Here is a 19347-nt window from a genome sequence, read left to right as displayed (position 1 = left end):
CCTTGTGGAAAATAATAGTTTAGTTTGTTGTTTTGATTTTTCAAAGTGTATCAAATCAATTATTCATGAAAATGATAAACTTTATAGCTTAACATAGGCACAGGTTTTTCAGGTTGGGCTTATATTACAGCTAAAGAATGACTACCAGTTAGTACCTGCAGCAAGCATAAATGAAGGACAGATAAATGAGTTAGTCTCAGGTTTGGTGCTGTCGGGAGGCCGCCTGTTGCTGCAGGCCACTTGGCCACGGGCTGGAGTTTTGCAGGACGGCTGGAGATGGTGGACTTCTAGCCGTGAGCTAGTGTGTTCACTCTGGTCTCCTGTCTCTGACTAAGACACTGGGCCTGGTGCAGCAGGGGTGCCACCCATTTGTTGGAAATGCTTTTAAAAATTTTAGCTTTAATAACAGAAACATTGGCAAGGACTCTGTTTAATTTGATTTGCTAATTGTTCTTCTACCTTGGGGACAATAATTGTTGTTTCTCTTTACTCTGGGCCTATGCTTGAACCCCACACATGGCTCTGATTTGTGACTGCACCCCTCATGTGGGAAAAGCACACCCTTTATCCCCCTTGAAAGCCTGTGTCTCTTCCCTGCTGTTCCTTACTGGTGAGGCCCTCCTCCTCCTTTCCCTTCCACACTGCTATAGCCTTTATTCCTTCTTAGTCCTTCCCCACGAAGCTTTCCAGTAGGCATTAAGAGGTAGAAGGGATTTGGGAATGCACAGGAGAGGGGAAGAGGTGCTGAGAAGCTGCAGTCCATTCTCCTCAGCCCCAGCCACCCAAGCCCAGCGTTCCCACGAGTCTCCTCCTTTCCTTCCAGTCTAGACAAGCAGCCTGTTTGCTTCCCTCCACTCTCATTTCCCATCTTGCTTGTCAGCAGAAGACCCTCCTCCCCAAAGTCCATACTATGGTCTTCACCCTGAAGCCTGCTCCGAGCAGGACCAGCCTCTACTTTCCTTGCCAGGAAGGGAGGTTTTGTTTCCAGCTTCCCAGAAGGGAACTCTGAAAGCCCATTTTCCATCGGAATATCACTTCAACTATTGGTTCTCTAGTAATCCTGCCTTGTCTGCAATTTCACTTTCTGTGGTTTAAGTTGCCCAAGGTCAATGTTGTTTCAAAAATGTTAAATTGAAAATTTCAGAAATAAACAATAAGTTTTAAATTGTGGGTTATGCTGAGTGGCATGATGAAATTCTGCTCCATCTCACTTGGGACATGAATCATCCCTTTGTCCAGTGTATCCAAGCTGTATATATTACCTGCTCGTTAATCATTGGAATCTGTCTCAGTTATCAGATGGATTCTGTCAATATTGCAATGCTGTATACAAGTGATCCTTGTTTTACTTAATAATGCCTCTTAGCCCAGTAGTAGTGATTTTGGCAATTAGGATATACCAAAGAGAAGTCACAGAGTGCTTTATGTAAAGTTAAAGACTGAAAGCCACATAACTTTTATTATAGTACATTGTTATAACTGTTCCATTTTTCTTTGTTGTCGCTAATCTCTTACAGTGCTTAATTTATAAACTAAATTTCATCATAGATTTGTATGTATAAGAAAAAAATAGTATAAATAGGATTTGGTACTATCTAAGGTTTTAGGAATCCATGGGTTTTTTTTGGAACATATCCTCTGCAGATAAGGGGGATAGCTATGTGCTATTTTGGGTGGAGAACAAGAGAAAAAGGATTTGTAGGTGCCCTGAGGACTTACCTATTGTGTGATTCTTACCATGAGGAAGTACCTCTCTCTTTTCTATAAGTGATTTACAATCAAACTTTTGGAATCCAACAAGTTTATAAGTTAGAAGACTATTGTTATGGTTTGGATATGAGGTATACCCCAAAGCTCCTGTGTGAATGCAGGAGTGTTCAGAGGCGAAATGATTAGATTATGAAAGCTGTACCTAGTCAATGGATCAGTCCATTTGGTGGATGAATCATGTCAGTGAACTAACTGGGTGGTAAACTTAGGTAGGTGGGGAATGACTACAGGAGGTGGTCTCTGGGGGTGTGCCCTTGGGATTATGTCTTGTCCCCGGCTCCTCCTCTCTCTGCTTTCAGCTCCCTCCACCTTGCCCCTCTGCCATGGTGCTCTGCCTCACCTCAGGCCTAGAGCAAGGGAGCGGACTGACGTGGAGTGAGCCTCTGAAACCATGAGCCAATATAAGCTTTTCCTCCTCTAAGCTGATCTTGTCAAGTATTTTGGTCACAACTGTTTATGCTAAAGACTTTAAGAACAGACTTGGTGGGACACTGGCCGTTCACAAGAGTTACAGATTCTGTTTTCTTGATCTAAGTGGGGATTTTCTTCCAGCAGTAGGGTTTACCGAGAAAAGATTGCACAGCTTAAGTACCGTTCACGACTGATATTCTTTGGAATATGACAGCTCCTAAGGGGAGGGAATCAGAGCATTAATGTTGAACCAGAATTGGGCGGTTTAGTTGTTTCAAGGGGAAGTTTCAGTGCAGTAGTCGCAGAATAAATATTTAGTCAAAGATGTGTCTTTATGAAGGATGAGAAAAGTTCCTTATTCACAAAAGTGGGGGCTTTCCCCTCAAATCGGAGGTTATTTCATGCAGTTTGAGTTTTCTGTGATGGACCTGCATAATAAAAGCTCCCACTCCAGTCTACCTAGTCCAGTTCCCCCAACTGCTTTAAGCATGTTCATTTGAACAATTCCCAGTCCATTTTCTATGGAAAGTCTTTGCATTTCTACAGGGTGATGCAGAATATGTGGCTTGGAGCTGGAGCCTTCTGGCTGGGAAGTCCCCATGTGCACTGGGAGCCAGCCCTCCTCACCTCTCCCGGAGTCCCTCACCCATGTCCATGGCACATTCTGGTTGCTGGTTAGTTAGTAACTTAGGAGGGTTTCTGCTTTCTGACTGCAGGTCCAGGTAGCCAGGATGCACTCGTCATCTGGACATTCATATCATTGCTCTTCTCTTCCATGAATTGACTTTGAAGAGACCCGGTAAGGACAGCCAGTCTTCCTTTGTGACCCTGTCATGGGACAGAGCAAAGCAGAGCTGGACCTCTTCCACTAACCCAAAGGAAGCACATGATGTTACTTCCGGCAACCCAGAACTGACCTCTGCTTCCTTAAGTTCCCCTCAGAGCTGGCCAATGAGCATCTAGGAGACACCCTTCCTCCCCATTCTCCATGTCAGCCTGTGGTTTCTCTGAGTGGTGCCCCTTGCTGCACTACTGTAACTGTAGTCTGAACAACAGCTGGGGTGGTCCCTCTCTTAGAATCAGGATCAGTAGGCTTGCTTAGACTTTGGAATTTCCAACATTCTTCCCAAGATTCCATGAATTCCTGCAGAATTTAACACCTCACACTCATCTCTTCTGAGCATCTGCTTCTAAAGTGTTGTTGAGTTTCTGGGCTGTCTTGTTCAGTACCCCATCAACCAGAGGTAAAATCCTTTCCCTGACGCCACATGCAATACCCACCCATGAAGTTTGTGTGCGGTGAAATTTACCAGTGGTTTGTAGACACAGAGTGGGTTTCGCAGGTCACAGAGAAGTGCCGACAACTCAGACCTTAGCATTGGACTTCCCTTCTTAAAAACCACTGCGGCCTGTAAGCCCATTCAGGCTCCAGGTGTGGCGCTGCTTCCCCTCCCCCTCCACGTCCCCACTGATGTTCTAATGCGGGATCAGTTTAGAGCTTCATTTCTTCCCTTGAATCTTGCCAATCCACTTTCTTATGGTCAGCAATAGAGATCATTTCTCCCCTTTCCCCACTTCCCTATTAGAAACACCAAGGGTCTGTTTGGGTTTCCCCTCCTGTGTCTGCTCTTCCTTCTGTGCTGGCTGAGGTGCCAAGGGTGGGACAGGTGAGAGGTCCAGCCAGAAGAGAGCACAGGGCAGGATCCCCTAGTCAAAGTGACCTAGCCATGAACAGCTCTGCCTTCTCTGTTTTGGAGAAGTGTGGCTTTAAAATGTCAACAGAAGCCCCAATTAAACTCTGAAGCCAGACCCCAGGGGAAGTCCACCTGGGAGTGGAAGCCCCTCGTGGGGTGGGCTTCTTACCAGATCCCCTGGACACACAGTCTCAGGTCTCATTCATGGACCACTTGGATGAACTTTATTCCTTTTAAGCGGGATGGAAAAATTCTGGAGTACCATGGAGAGGAGGAGAGAATGGAAGAGTGTTTGAACCTGCCAAACTTCTCTCTGTGGGAAAGTGTGTGGAATTTGAGTTGTAGTTGAGGTCACCCTCGGATAAATGCCCTTCAGGTTTTGCTATCATTATTAAAACTTCACCTTGAGGCTTAATCAGTAGTTGTGATCTCTAATGACGCCGACATGAAGTTCACTGTTGACAGTTCTTGGGCTGGGAGCGGGATTCTACATCAAACAGAGTGAATCACTAACTGCGCTGCAGGAGAGCGTGGAACCGGGTGGTTTACCTTCCTGATTGTCAGTCAGCTTTGGATCCCCAGGGCCATGGGCACTCACAGAGGACCCACTGAAGAGTTAAGTTCCTGGATCATTCTATCCTTAACCTGAGGAAAGACTTATATCTCACGTTAGACTCAGGGCTACTAGTTACTGAAGAACCAAAGACACAAGGGAACCCACTTTTGTAAACCCTTCCGAGGGTGATTGAAGCCTCCCCCGTCTTTTACTTTATGCCACCTCCTGTCACCTCTGCAACACAGCTGCTGGGAGAGAAGCATTGTCCCCAACCCTGAGCTGCACCTTTGTATACATGTGCCTTGGATGTGTTTCATTTTCTTCTACACTTTCTCGTTTTACCTTTCCCTCTCTATTGAGCTGTGTATATATGTTTGGGTAAGAGTGAGGGAGTCCTTATGCCAACATGGAAGATGTTAGTCTAATGAAAGATATCCACTAATATCTCTGATCAGCTATGGTCACAAGCTTATAACCCTGATCACTATGGTCCAAAGCTAAGAAGCTGACCACCATGATCAACATCTGAAAGGTCGGTGATTTTAGTGGGGCCATTAACATTTGTTCCAACTATCTTTTACCTTCTCTTTGGCATTTAAATATGATTTTGGTTACTCTCTGTGAAATTGATAGGTATGCATTTTAGAGCATGTATTATTTTTATTTATAGTACAAGCTCTTGTAAGCAAGAAGATAAATTTAATAAACACTTAAAAATAATTATAAAACTTTAAAGAAAAATCTAATTAAATAGTTAAATTACTAATTAAATGCATACATTTAAAAACACCATTTATTTGTCTTCCTGTGCTTAATGTCTTTTAGGTTCATACATATTATTAAAAGTTACAGAATTTTCTTTCTTTCTCTCTTTTTTTTTTTTTTTAAATGGTACTGGGGATGGAACCCAGGACCTCAAGCATGTTAGGCAAGTGCTCCACCACTGAGCTACACCCCCACCTAGAATCTCCTTTTTCAGTGACTGAACAGCATGAACTCACTTGTGTGTGGATTTGGAAAAGCTGAACTAATAGAAGAAATAGAGAGTAGAATGGTCGTTACAGGGGAATGGGGGTGGCGTGGGTGGGAAATGGGAGGAAACTGGTTACAAAGACAAAGTCTCAGACAAGAGGGATAAGTCCTGGAGAACTATTGCATAGCATGCTGACTTTAATTAATAACAATGATTGCATATTTGAACATTGGTGAGAGAATAAAATTTAAAAATCACAAAATATAAGCTAGTGAGGTGATGAGCATGTTAATTTGTTGATGCCATTGTTCTACAATTCACACATACATCAAAGCATCACATTGTACCCAATAAATATATGATATTACTTGACCATTACAAATAAATAAGATGCCACCTAATTAAGTGTCAAACTGTTTTCGGTGTAACATTTCATTTGAGTTCCCACTCAAAGACAGTTCTTTGGCAACTTCAAAAGCAACACTTACTAACCGGAAAAGCGCGTATTGTTCTTATACTGCACAGGATTGAGAAATTCAGAAGGGGAAAGATGAGAAATATGTTGTAAGATTATAATTTAAGATTATAAGCTCTGCAAAACTGTACCTTTCAGTTGATGGCAATTTAAATACCTGAGCACATGCTAGAATCTCAGTAATTTTTTTTTATTAGCACTCCCTCTTTTTTATTTATTTTTTTTTTGGGGGGGGTGGGGGGTTGTACCAGGGATTGAGCTCAGGAGCCCTCAACCACTAAGCCACATCCCCAGCCCTATTTTGTATTTTATTTAGAGACAGGGTCTCACTGAGTTCCTTAGCGCCTCACCATTGCTGAGGCTGGCTTTGAACTCGCGATCCTTCTGGTGTGCACCACCACACCCAGCTTCTCTCACCCTTTCTTTAATAATTTGAAATGTTGACATTGGTCTGGCTTCATTCTTTCTTTTGCACCTAGGTAAGACTATTCTTTCCCTATAAAAGTTTTCTATGTTCTACTTTAGTCAAAAACTACAAACACTTTGAAATTAAAATATGAAATGTTATGAATAAAAAATAAATGTGGGGTCCAAAATCCACAGTATGAGATAGTCAACAGCATGGCTTATATAATACCCCACCTCACCCTTCCCAGCAGCATGTTTAGGCAGTCACTGCAAGGCTGCTCTAAAATTATACGGTCGTTATGGTCTAACAGTCACATTGGAAACAGCAACCTAAACCCACACCAAGATGGACTGTCTTCTTCAAGAATTCCAAATGTCTTTTGCAATAGCTTCTGCAAGGCAGGCCCAGCCCCAGCCCCTGAGAGGGTGGTGGTGTGCTGGGGACATGAGTCCCCCAAGAAGCTGAGTGAAGTTTGGAGATTAATACTGGAAACTGCGCTTTGTCTGGATATCATCAAGAATCTGCTGCAGTTCCTCATCTTCAAATCGCCCCTCCAGGCTTGGAATCAGAGCCTTGGACTCCTCAGCAGTCTCTGGGCAAAGGTTGGCCAAACAAGCCAACTCAAACTTATGTAGCTTTTTCTGGAGCAGCAAGCTACAGACACTTGCAGTGGTCTCTCTATTTTTGAAATGACTGAAACGGAAAGTGTAGTTTAAAGTTTTCATGAAGACTCCTGAGAGTTCCTGCTCATCCTCTGCACTCTCATTTTGTTGTTTTCGATGCTCCAGAAGCATATGAACTTCTGAATTTAGAAGAGTCTCTGCTGTTTCAAACTCTTTGGGAAAGATAAGCTGTGAGGCGTCCTCTTCCACGTCACCAGCCCGGGGATCACTGCCGCCGGTCGCCATCGCCGCACCGCTTACTACCACAAACACAGCCGGAATAGAATCTCAGTATTTAGATTTGCATGTTAGGATAACTGTTAGATTTGAGCTTATTGAGTCTTCTGGGAAAAGTCAGAGGAACTGTTCTTGACAGAGGTATGATTATTTCTGTATGGTAGAAAGAGCAGGAAAATGTGACTAAATAAAGAGCAACATGCAGCCCTGGGAGACCAGTAAACTGTGCTCAAACTCTTTGAATGCTACTCGTGTAAAATTTCACATTTTCTCAGGAATGTGCATCAGAAGGCTGCTGAATGCCAGACAGTGGCTAGATGTTAGCCGCAGGGATGTCAAAAGACATTTACTATGTGCCAATCGGAATTACATCAAGAAAACTGTTGTAAAAGGACTCTGGAAAGAGATTTTTGCTAAGCTGCATGGGAAAGAATAAGAAAATTAGAAACTAATACCAGGTATTTTTAACTGCGGGGAATAAAATGATTTCTTTAGGCTCAATTAATAAGGGGCTTCAGTACTTAACAAGACTATGTGCATTGATTCTTTGCCATCATAGCTGGGTATAGAAGGGGAAAAGAAAATTATGGTATAGAGCAGAGGTTGAAGAATTTAGGTCACATGGAAAGAAAAAAACATGTTTTTAAATTGGAGAGGACAATTTAATGTTTATTGAAAGAAAGTATAGTGTTCCCTTTTATCTATTTTTTTAAATGAAAGAGGAAGAAATATTTCCAAATTATTTTTTAATTTTATTTATCTATTTTTACGTGGTGCTGAGGATGGAACCCAGTGCCTCACACATGCTAGGCAAGCACTCTACCACTGAGCCCCAGCCCCAGCCCGGATCTATTTTTGATAAGTACATTCTTCCCCTTTGCACATTTCGGTTGTAGGCCAAGATTCTGGAGATGAATTGCTTCAAGTTTCAAAATGTTCTATGACCTAAGGTTTCAGGGGTGAGGTTGTCACCGGGACCTTCTGGTAGACCCAGGGGGTTTGGTCCTTCATGGAGAGACAGTGGGAGGTAGGAAACTTCTGGAGGGAACAGCAACCGTCCTGTCAGTACCTCCTGCAGTGGTTCCTCAGGATTCAAAGTTCTTTCATGTGTATGAATGTGTGATGCTGTGGTTTTCTGGCACTTCTGGTCAGAGTCTTTAAAAAAGCAACAAAATCTGAAGCAACATCATGACTGTGCGATCTTATATGTAGAAGTGAAGGTAGCTTCTCACCCCACATAGACACAGCAGCCCCCCAAAGACATGTTTCAGTATTTTCCCCCACAAATTGTGTGCTGGGGGGTGGGCAGCAAACAAACCTGAAGAGCAGTGAGCTCAAGGAACAAGGGAAGCAAAACTCAGAAATAATCATACGAAGTGGTCAGTGATGGTCCATTTATTATTTTTTAAATTAGGATATAGAAACTTGTCATGTTAGATGGTTCAAATTTTATTTCTCCTTAATTTAAAAGAAATTCTCTGTGTGTAAACCTAAATGTCTGACTTGCTGGGGAGTGCTTTTGAATTATGGGTAATTATGGAAGCAATAAATCCTTGGGCTTCCTTGTTGGGGCAACCTGGGGACAACACCATACTAATGAGGCTGAGGCCTTGGGCCTAGATGCCTGGAGCCTCTGAGGTCTACCTGATCCCTGGCCCCAGATTGGGCTGCCAACAGCAGCTGGTCTCTCATGGTGGTGCTGGTTACAGCTTGTGAGAGGGTGTTCATGTGATGTAGCTCAGGTCTGTCACCACGGTAGGAAAATGACTAAACAGACTCATGTCTGCAAAGTAGCAGGCTAATATAGTGTCTCCTCCATGCATACGACAAATCAATGAACCCAACACAGAGCGGTAAGGGCATTTTTTTTTAAAAGGTAGGACTATTTATTTGCATTTAGTTGATTTCAGCAAGAAGTGTGCAGGTGGTGTGCCTTGGTGTCTGGCTTGGTCAACAGGGAACATTCCCACACATCAGTGAAAGACTCCTTTATAAGCAGCCAGCCAGATCCAGCTCTGATGTTGTCCTGTGATTACATAGTTTGGATGGTTGGTTTGTTGAAATAAGATTGATTTTAGCCCACCTGTTAGCTGGAGGCAGAACTCTAAGTGGTGAGTGGTTGTGGGGAAGAGACAACCAAACCGACTTGGTGTATTTGCAGTGTCTAATATTTAACCTGGGACTTTTCTCTCTAGGAAATTTGAAACAGCAATCAATGTGGTTTGGTGTTTCTCTCCCTCCACTTTTAAGAGCAAGTATTTTTGAATTTCAAAGATTTACAAACCTTCCTGCCTGGCTTTGCTAATTCCGATTATACAACGTTATAAAAGCGGGACACCAAGTTTTAGAAAATTTTATGGAACAGGTGATCTGACATGACCCAAGTTTCTTTTTGTAGATTACATTCTAAATAATAAAATTCCACACTTACAGTCTTTTCCTGGAAGTGAGCTGATAACCCAACTTCCATAAACATTTTATTAACTAGTATGGGATCTTTCGCAGATGGTTTTTAAACATTGGATTTAGAAAACTAATTTGAAATCTCAACTAAGAGGAACGAATGTGTTTGTGTGTGTGTGTGTGTGTGTGTGTGTAAGTATATAATTATATATCCTTTAAGACTGTGTGTGTATGTATTCCTCAACAGGGTCACTACCTAGCACACCCATCATTCAGCTGAAAACATCCCAAGTGGAGATGCACTAACTGCCCAGGGAAACCCTAGGGCAGCTCAGCCCTGAAGAGCACTGTGGAGTCCCAGCTATTCCCTGGGCCGTTGCCTGGCTGGTGGGGGCTGCAGCTTCCTACCTCAGCCCAGCAGTGTCAGAGGGTTTTGTGCCGGCACATCACTGGTTTGGTAAAGATCAAACTTTGAAATTTGAGGTGTGATTTCTATTGCACGTGTCTTGCTTTCATACCACGGTAAAGTCTGAAAGCTCTAAGTTGAATCATACAAACTGGGGACCATCTGTATATATATTTATTATAGAAAAGCCTTTTTAGTATGGCTTTTGCAAATATAAAAGTAGTTTTTCATGAACACTCAATTGGCTGATACTTAATTTAGTCAAACAGTAAATGAAAATAGGATTAACAGGCTTTCTCTCCCTCTTCTGTACTTATCAGATTGCTATTCCTTGTATTATTTGTATTTTAATTATTTTTTCAATAATATTGGTTAACTGTCTTTCATCATTTATTAGTCTATCTAAACCTGTGTATGTGTGTATATAAATAATGCAGTATAGATAGTGTGATTTGTCTTTTGGGAATTTTCAGAATTTTTACTTACTAATTAATTAATTTATTTCAAAACTATTCTTCTCTCTTTCTCCCCCAGTTTACCTGTTCAGGTACTCATTTTTAACTCTCTGTTTAGGAATTCTCCTTGCTTTCTCTATCTCATGGTATCAAGTTAGTGGAGCTATGTGCATCAAATTGGTGCCCACCACTTGCAAGTGGGCTCATTCATAAAAAGATCATTTTGGTTAGTGATCAACAGCAACGTGAGTTTGGTTCATGTTTCCTGACACCATGTAATTGCTCCAAGTATTTAGTCAGAATTCCAAAACCAAGACAGAACTCTCCTGGTGCTCCCCTGGGTTATCCTGCAGGATGTGAAGACAGCTTCCTAGTGTGTGGGGAAGGAGAATCTGCAGGTGAATTGTTCTAACTCTCTGCTATTACTTAAAGCCTCCTTTAAGTGAGAGTGTTTGGAACTCTAAGAAATGACTCTAATCACAAACTTATGGCTCTTACCTTTGGGCAATAATAATTAACATCAGATTCTTTCATCAAAAAGGTGATGTGCCGGGCATCATACTGGTGGGTTAGTAGTGAGGAAGGAATATGGGCATCAGGCAGGTGGGTTAGTAGTGAGGAAGGCAGATGGGCATCATGCTGGTGGGTTAGTAGTGAGGAAGGCAGATGGGCATCATGCTGGTGGGTTAGTAGTGAGGAAGGCACATGGGCATCAGGCAGGTGGGTTAGTAGTGAGGAGGGAAGATGGGCATCATGCTGGTGGGTTAGTAGTGAGGAAGGCAGAAGGGCATCATGCTGGTGGGTTAGTAGTGGGGAGGGCAGATGGGCATCATGCTGGTGGGTTAGTAGTGAGGAAGGCAAAAGGGCATCATGCAGCCCCCCCAAAGACATGTTAGTAGTGAGGAGGGCAGAAGGGCATCATGCTGGTGGGTTGGTAGTGAGGAAGGCACATGGGCATCATGCAGGTGGGTTGGTAGTGAGGAAGGCAGGTGGGCATCATGCTGGTGGGTTAGTAGTGAGGAAGGCAGGTGGGCATCATGCTGGTGGGTTGGTAGTGAGGAAGGCACGTGGGCATCATGCTGGTGGGTTACTAGTTAGGAAGGCAGAAGTGCATCATGTTGGTGGATTAGTAGTGAGGAGGGAAGATGGGCATCATCTTGGTGGATTAGTTTTGAGGAAGGCACATGGGCATCATGCTGGTGGGTTAGTAGTGAGGAGGGAAGATGGGCATCATGCTGGTGGGTTAGTAGTGAGGAAGGAGATGGGCATCATGCTGGTGGGTTAGTAGTGAGAGGGCAGTTGGGGCCTTGATAGGCTTCAGAGTAAGCTCAGAGCATGAGCAGTTGCAAGGCAATGTGATGGCCAGAACCAGACAACATGGTGTCCTGGCTGACCATGGGGAGGGTGGCTCTGGAGCCGTCTTTAGATCTCTCCTGAAGGATCCGCCCTAGGTGCAGACCTGGAGGTGCGTGTGCTCCATCAGGCTGAGGAGTGGGAAGGGTGGCTTGTGGTGGGGACGCCTGAGGCAGGAGTCTTGGGAAGTGGGCCGGAACCAAGCTGAGTATCTGGAAAGGACTTGGACTGTTTCCTAAAACCAGTTGGAAGCTGGTTTCCTTAGGGAATTGATGTGATCACTCCTGCCGCGGAAGCCAGGCTGGCGGCCGGGACACCTGTGATGGAGAAGAAGGTGGTGCTCACAGGGGTGGGTCTGTGAGACGGTGGAGGTCAGGCTGCAGACAGAGGACCAAAGGACTGGCTGCTGGGGGAATAGCGGGAGAGGCGCTGGATGACTCTTGGGTCTCTGGCCTGGCCAGTGGAGAAAGGGTCCTCACTCCCTTTCAGAGAGACTGGGGACATGGTTTGTGTTGTTTGATGACAGTGACAGTCAGAATCATGCCAACACCAAGCCAGCTCAGTGTTGAAATGGAAATTGGGACTCACCGCGAGTATGTGTGCGTCTTCCTTCGTGTGAGTTCAGCGGTTGTCCAAGCACTTGACAAGATTATCCCATTTAAGCCTCGGGGCATCCCTATGAGGCAGGGGCTATCTATCCATAGGAGGAGCTGGTGACGGAGGTGTGCTCCTGAGAGCTCAGGTGGCAGAGGGAAGCGTGCCCCGGCCTTGAGGATGCTCCCTGGGTCCTGTGGTCTTGAGGGAGTGTCGCGGGAGAGAAGCTTTTAAAAAGGTACCCCACCTTGATTTGATGTTAGGAAAGGAGAAGATACATAAGGAGGACTAAAATTGGGAATTGAATCCAGAAAAGGGTACAGTTTTTCCCAGGACCTTAATATCCTTCTTTACCAAGTCATCATCAGTGACAGCCTGTGCCTAGTGTTAGTGCAGTTGTCTTCTTAATTGGCATTTTTCTTGGCCTTTGCTAATATTCCCTAAAGGACAAGATATTTATGTTGAAAGTTTCCAATACAGTGCTTGAAATGGCTCTGGCATGTCTGCTTGTAAGAGGACTCCCACAGGAAACTGAAAATATTTCTACATGGAAATTTACTACTGAGTGTGAAGGGATTAAAGACAAAGCTTTAGAGCCAAGACCACTGAGAGGACTTTTCCACTTCTACAAAGGGCCACTGGTGTCCTTGGCTGTTCTCCCAGATGTTCTGAGTAACATTTGCTAAATTAACAGGCCAGCAAAGCTCCTGGAAGGACTAGAGGAAGTGAATGGGGAGGAGAGGCACGTGTTGGAGGCAAACTGCGTGCCAAGACCTCAAGGCGAGGTTGCCTGTTCTTGGTGAGGCTCGTCCTCTTCACCTGATGCAACTATGGAAACAACACCTCCTTGAAGACTTGTAGGATTAGAGACTTAGGTTACGTTCAGCTCCTGGCTGTGCCTGAGTCATATTTAGAATGTGGCCTGTAGAAGCCGCACGGTGTAGCTGCCCAGGTTAGCAAGGGCCTGTGAACTAAGTGGCTCAGACGTGGACGGGGGCCCTGACGTGCTGGCTCCTTCACCAGGATCCGAACGAAAGGAGGGGATGTGCATAGGGGTATTGAACAGGCCTCAGAACCTCCTCCAGGCGGGGTGAAATGTATCCTTACTTCCGTGTGCAGTGCTCCTGGTGTAGATGTTGGGTAACGGGTGGATCACTACATGACTATGCACAAAATACACTATCTCAATAAATAAAGTAGCACACAGTAAGCTTCTAGGTGTGACTGGATCTTAGAGCTGTTCATCGAACGCGTAGGGCGTACATCATTTCACAAAGACTGAGGCAGAGTGAAGCACATATGCAAATGAGCCAGCACCTTTGTGTTAAGCAAAAGAAAAGGAGCTTTTGAAAATTATATTGTGTATCTTCCAACCTCTGATGGGCTGGAGAACCATGCTCAGAGTATAAGTGGTTGCCAGGCAGTGGAGGTGGCCATAGCCAGGTTACATTATGTCCCAGGACCTGGGCATTAAGGGCCATCCTGCCTCTACCATGGAACAGTGAAAACATGGGGCTCTTCAGGCCACTGCCCCCAACTTTTGATAGTGGGTACTGCAAATGCCACTTCTGGAACTGGACTGCTTTTGCTGTAGATGGCACTGCTTTGGCCTTCCCTGCTTTGCTGACCCATTAGTACTTACCTGGAAGTCCTGGGTGGGACTACCGAGCCAGGCAGAGGTCCTGTCCAGGGGCTTAGCTGCTAAGGAGTGGACACACATGGCATCCAGTGCTTTCACCCTCTGCAGACGGTGGTGGCATCTGTTTCCCTCAAGATGCATATGGTGGGAGTTCTGTTCAAACAGAAAATGTGTGCAGACGCTGGAAAGCCCGAATATGATAGACATGCGCCACTCATCCTGTGAGGGCCCAACAACAAAGACTCATTTCTGCTACACTCGATGCTATCATTCCTCAGATTCCTAAAAGCACACTCATCCATCCCTTCTTTAGAAGATGGCCACCCAAGATCTCCCTCTCCTCCTCCTCCTCTTCCTCTTCCTCCTCCAGTACACCCCATGGGGAGTCTGCCTCAGCTGCAGTGTGTAGATACTCAGCTACCTCAGCCTGATGATGATGATAAGGATGATGGTGAGGATGATGGTTATGGCACTGGGGATGGAACCCAGGGGCCCTTAACCACGGAGCCACATCCCCAGCCCTTTTTATTTTTTATTTTGAGGCAGAGTCTCACTAAGTTGCTTAGGTCCTCATAAAGTTGCTGAGACTGGCTTTGAACTGGTAATCCTCCAGCCTCAGCTTCCCCAGTCGCTGGGATTACAGGTGTGGCTTGATGTTAGTATGTTTGATGATTGCCTTGAGTCACCACACGGGCTCACTTCTCTTACAGCTTCTTTTTTTCACATTCTGAAGCAAAGAACCGATGTTTCCCTTAATTGCTTCCAGAACTGAATATATTTTAAAATATAGTTGTACACTATTGATCATATTTGGGCTTTCCAGCGTCTGCACACATTTTCTACTTGAATAGAATTCCCACCATATGCACAAAATATAGTTGTTGATTGCAACCTCTTTATAAATGACATTCTCCATTTCCTGGGTGCTGAGGAGCTCACCCCTGCTTTGGGAAGTTGTTCCTGTGAGCACTGTAGGTACAGGAAAAAGAAGAAACCATCTTCCTTGATCTCCCCCAATACAGGTTGTTACCAGGACTGAGTGGAAATATGTTATTCTATGTAGATCCTAGTCTGATAAATCATGCTCACATGCTTTAATCTAAAAGAAGTGTCTTCATGTAAGAAATATTTAAGTGCACTTAGATATCCCTGAATATATCTGAAAGTTTCTGATGATATCCAGATTTATGTATTTAGATATAATAGGAATAGATTAGTTCAAAATATAATTATTTAATAACTTTTATGTTCCATTTTATAGATCATGTCATGTTTCCAACTTTTCTTCTTCCTGTTTTACGTTTAGAAGTTTGTGTTCTCTGCCCCACCATCCTGAAGCCTCCTGTCCCCTCTGCACTCCTTTATCTTCTCCGTGTGTCACTCCCCAGGCTCTCGTGAGTTCCTCCCCAGCCCTCACTGTACTTATTAAACCAGATAGGAAATTTAACCAAAGTCTCCAGCAGCCAGTTTATCATTTTCAACTTTAAAGTTTGTATGTTGTGATGTTGACTAAATGCAGATTTATTTTTTATTTTTTTGGTCAAGTGTATGCATTGTTGATCCCTCTAATTGACTTTTGTCTCTTTTTTTAAATTATAATTACTCAGTCATGTTAGTCGCACAGATTAAGGGGTTTCCATGTGAGGCTTCAGTTTCTTGATAGCATTTTAATTAATATGGTTATTTTGTCAAAAAGTTTACCAGATTGTGGTATTTTGACATTTTCTTGAATTAATTATTAGAACAGAAGGAGGAATGAAGTATCAGGGAATCAAAGTTAGTGGTAGGATAAAACGCACGACAATCAGCAAGATTTAATAGACGAAGGGGCGGCTTAATGAATGAATGAGTGAATCAATGATTAGGCTGCTTCTTACACCACCGGGTGGTCTCAGTGTCTTTGTAGTGATGGTAATTAATATATCAGCATTCCATATTAACATGCCTTCTAATCTAATCAAATGAAATTGAATTTTCTGTAGTCCGTTTTTGTCTTGCTAAAAATACTCATGTAGAATATAATATTAAATCTTCTAAGAGGAAGACATGCAGATAAAGAATCTGCTGATAATTTGGCAAAAGTAATTCATGTTTCCTTTAGTTAATTGCAGGTGATGTATCTGATTTAAAAGTTAATAAAGATCCTCCTGTGTGTATCAGAAGTGCAACTGCAAGTGGCACTGTCATTGTCATTTGTCATTTAAACCTGGTTCTAAGGATTTTCCCTTAATTGATGTGAGGTGCATTTCCTTTGTTCAGAAGCAGACACCTGTCACTCGTTATTTAAAGAAATTTCAAAACACAGCTGTTTGTATCTGATCTTTTGCACTGTGTGAGAGCAAGTTTGCTTCTTGCTTTTCCTCTTCAGGAGTCACCATGGAATGGGGCTGGGCTGTTCTGCAAGAGGGACAGTCCTTCAGGAACTTGGAGAGCAAAGCCTGAACCTGGGCTGCTCTGCCTTGTGTGTGAACAGTGGCTCAGCACTTTCTAGAGGGAATGACCTGATACCAGAGGGAATTCTCACCCTGTCTTCCAGATAGATGGGAAGGAATTTATAGAATTTCAGCACATGTTTGAGTGAAAGAAGGAAGAAACCTGGACATGGTAGAAATGGCAGATGTATTTGAGGGCTAGTATGTACCTTCATGGTGCTGGAAGGGGCAGGGAAAGAGATCAGCTTTGGCCTTCTTTTTAAATCATTGTTCCTTTTCTCCCCGAAAGTTGTACTAATTGCTTTTCTTTGTAATTCACCTTAATGGTGAAAATACCTGGTTTCTAAATCTTCCAAGCCCCACTGTGCTGGGTAAGGTTCACTGCAGGACTGAAAAACGATCTAACAGCCTCGCCATCGCTGATTCAGATGGAATAGTGTCAGTTTCCTCACTCTCCGTTGCTGGTGTTCTCTGCTCTGCAGATTTTCTCTGTCCCCGTGGAGTTGTAGGATCCTGCAAGCACTCAGTAATCGAGAACAGAGTTGAATAGAAAGGAAAGATTGCCTTATACCCTGATAAAGCAAATTTATAAGATAAAAATTCTTAAATGATCTTCTTGGTGGTCCACTTTAAAAGGCCAAGTTTTCAGACAGTTTTGGAGGTCAAATTCTGCTTCCTTATGAAGCTAACTAGGCAGATGGCTTTTTAGTGCAAGTTTGCCCAACTAGTGCTGTTTGCACAATGTGACCTTTCTCTTTGATTTATTATTCTGGCCCCCGTGGGTGTGAAGATGGCGATTTATCTTTGGATGCATAAGGCAGGTTTTGGACTCTTTGGAATGGTGTATCTAGCAGTCACATTTAGCCTGGGTTGTTTGGTAGTTGGTAACCTGGAAACCTAATTGCAACAACAAGCCATCCAAACACGGTTATTCTTCTGAGTGCTCATAATGAAAGTAATACCAGGAGGGACCAGCCAGGAACTGACTAGATGGCCCTCACAAACAAAGCTGGCTTCTGTAACATGGTCATTGCTAATTGGGGTACTGCAATTCTGATTTAAAAAAAATACATACATATGTGTGTGTGTGTGTGTGTATACACACAATTCCGCAATCACTGGTAATGTGATTCCTAAAGACTTTAATACCAGATAAATGTTTTCATTTGCAGGAGAAACTAGCTGTTTTTCCTCTGTATCCAAGAAAGAGTAAGAGATTTGCTTTCTCTTTATAAGTGTGTTTTTCCCCCAGTGTTATTTCGTATCATGTGAGCACTACAATTAAATAGGACATAGAGTGGAAATTGGAACACAAATAAGCTAGTCCCTACCCGCTGTTCCCCACTCATTTGTATCTTCACTTTGGCATTACAGAAATAAATGCTGAAGGATTGAAAATAATGCAAGAAAGACTGCGAATGTCATGTGGGACTGATTCTGTGTCATCTTGTGGATTCTTTCCGTTGTTTGTATTGAATGTACTTTAGACACAAGTAAGCTGGGCCTCTCGTTGCCACACTGAGTGATCATGGAGAGAGGAGGTTGGTTCCATTTTGGGCTGCACTTCCCCATTCCGTTTGGGACTTCGGATGCTGGTGTGAAGTGGTTGCGGATTTCTCACCTGCGCTCTGTTCTTGGTTCTGGTCCGTCGCCTTTCTTCCTGGTCCCATGCATGATTCTGGAATTGCAGGATGGAAATGGGAAGTAGAAGCAAAAATGCAATTGTGCTTTTTTTTTTTTTCAACTAATATTTCAATAAGTCTAAGTTGAAAAAATAAAAGAGACATCATTGGATGGCTTTTCTTCTTAATATTTTTTAAATAATGTTATTGTATTTTTATACATTTATTTTATTTGTTTATTTTTATGTGGTGCCGAGGATCAAACCCAGAGCTTTACACATGCTAGGCAAGTGCTCTACCACTGAGCCCCAGCCCCAGCCCATCTTCTTAATACTGATGAGGTGCTGGGGAGAACAAACTCATGACCAGGGCTTTCTGAAAGCGTCTTAGGAGCCGAGGGGTGAGGGGCGACACTCTCCTCTGGTCGGGTTGTTTATTGCTCTGTGTGTACTTACAGCACGTCCTCCACACGTTGGGTGACTAAGCTCGTTGAGCCTGAGTTCTGGGCAGTGGGGAGTGCCTCTCTATCTCACCTGAACACTCCACTTTGGCACTGCTCCTTATTGAGAGACGGCGTGGCATAGTGGAAAGGACATAAACTGTGGAACCAAACAGGCCTGTGCACACATCTGATTTGGGGACCTAAAATGTAATTTCCTCATTGGAAACTGGAAAAGTCATGTCTGATTAGAGCTGTGGTTATCAAGACGCAGTGAGTGAAGAGTGAAACATGTGGCTCCTGCTTCTCAGGGTCTTATTGTCCATCAGAAATGACAGATGTGCAAACAAAAAATAGAAGTAAAATGAAGGAGACGCACAGCCACTTCCAACCCAATGGTGATGAGCACATTAGGGGAATGTGGCCTCTGTGGCATGATGTGGGGCTCAGGGGCGGAGGCTCCAGGGAGGAGCTGGGTTTGGAAAAATTATTAGTTCAGTTGGGATTGTTCAACCATGATGCAAAGAAAGACCACCGATTCCAATTTTAAAGCAAGCTTGTATTGCGTACATAAGGAAAGCTGGCCACCAGCGACTGTCTCTCCCAAAACCGGGCTAGAGATCAGCCCAGCTCTCAGGGAAGAAAAGGTTTATACAGCCCAGAAAGTGACAAAGGGGGGTGTCTTGGGAACTTACAGCAAACAGGGTCTGGGCAAACGTAATATAAGGGCAGATGGCAGATTAATGATCAATATGGCATGTTATTTCAAGGTAGGGAGTAAATTCAGATCTAAACATCAGAATTTATGAGGTGCCAC

General features: G+C 43.7%; 2 protein-coding genes across 2 annotated transcripts in view; one reads left to right on the top strand and one right to left on the bottom strand.

The window, feature by feature from the left end:
• Positions 1-19347, top strand: part of Dcdc2 (doublecortin domain containing 2) — a 127177-nt gene that overhangs the window by 5844 nt on the left and 101986 nt on the right. The window lies entirely within an intron of this gene.
• Positions 6352-7247, bottom strand: LOC107149293 (DNA-directed RNA polymerase II subunit RPB4-like). The gene has a single exon (XM_048799860.1). The coding sequence runs from the start codon at positions 7194-7196 to the stop codon at positions 6768-6770; it is 429 nt and encodes a 142-aa protein (XP_048655817.1). The 5' UTR covers positions 7197-7247; the 3' UTR covers positions 6352-6767.

Source organism: Marmota marmota, unplaced genomic scaffold (assembly GCF_001458135.2).
Source record: "Marmota marmota marmota unplaced genomic scaffold, marMar, whole genome shotgun sequence".
NCBI classification, from domain to species: domain Eukaryota; kingdom Metazoa; phylum Chordata; class Mammalia; order Rodentia; family Sciuridae; genus Marmota; species Marmota marmota.
This window is presented reverse-complemented; position numbering and strand designations above follow the sequence as displayed.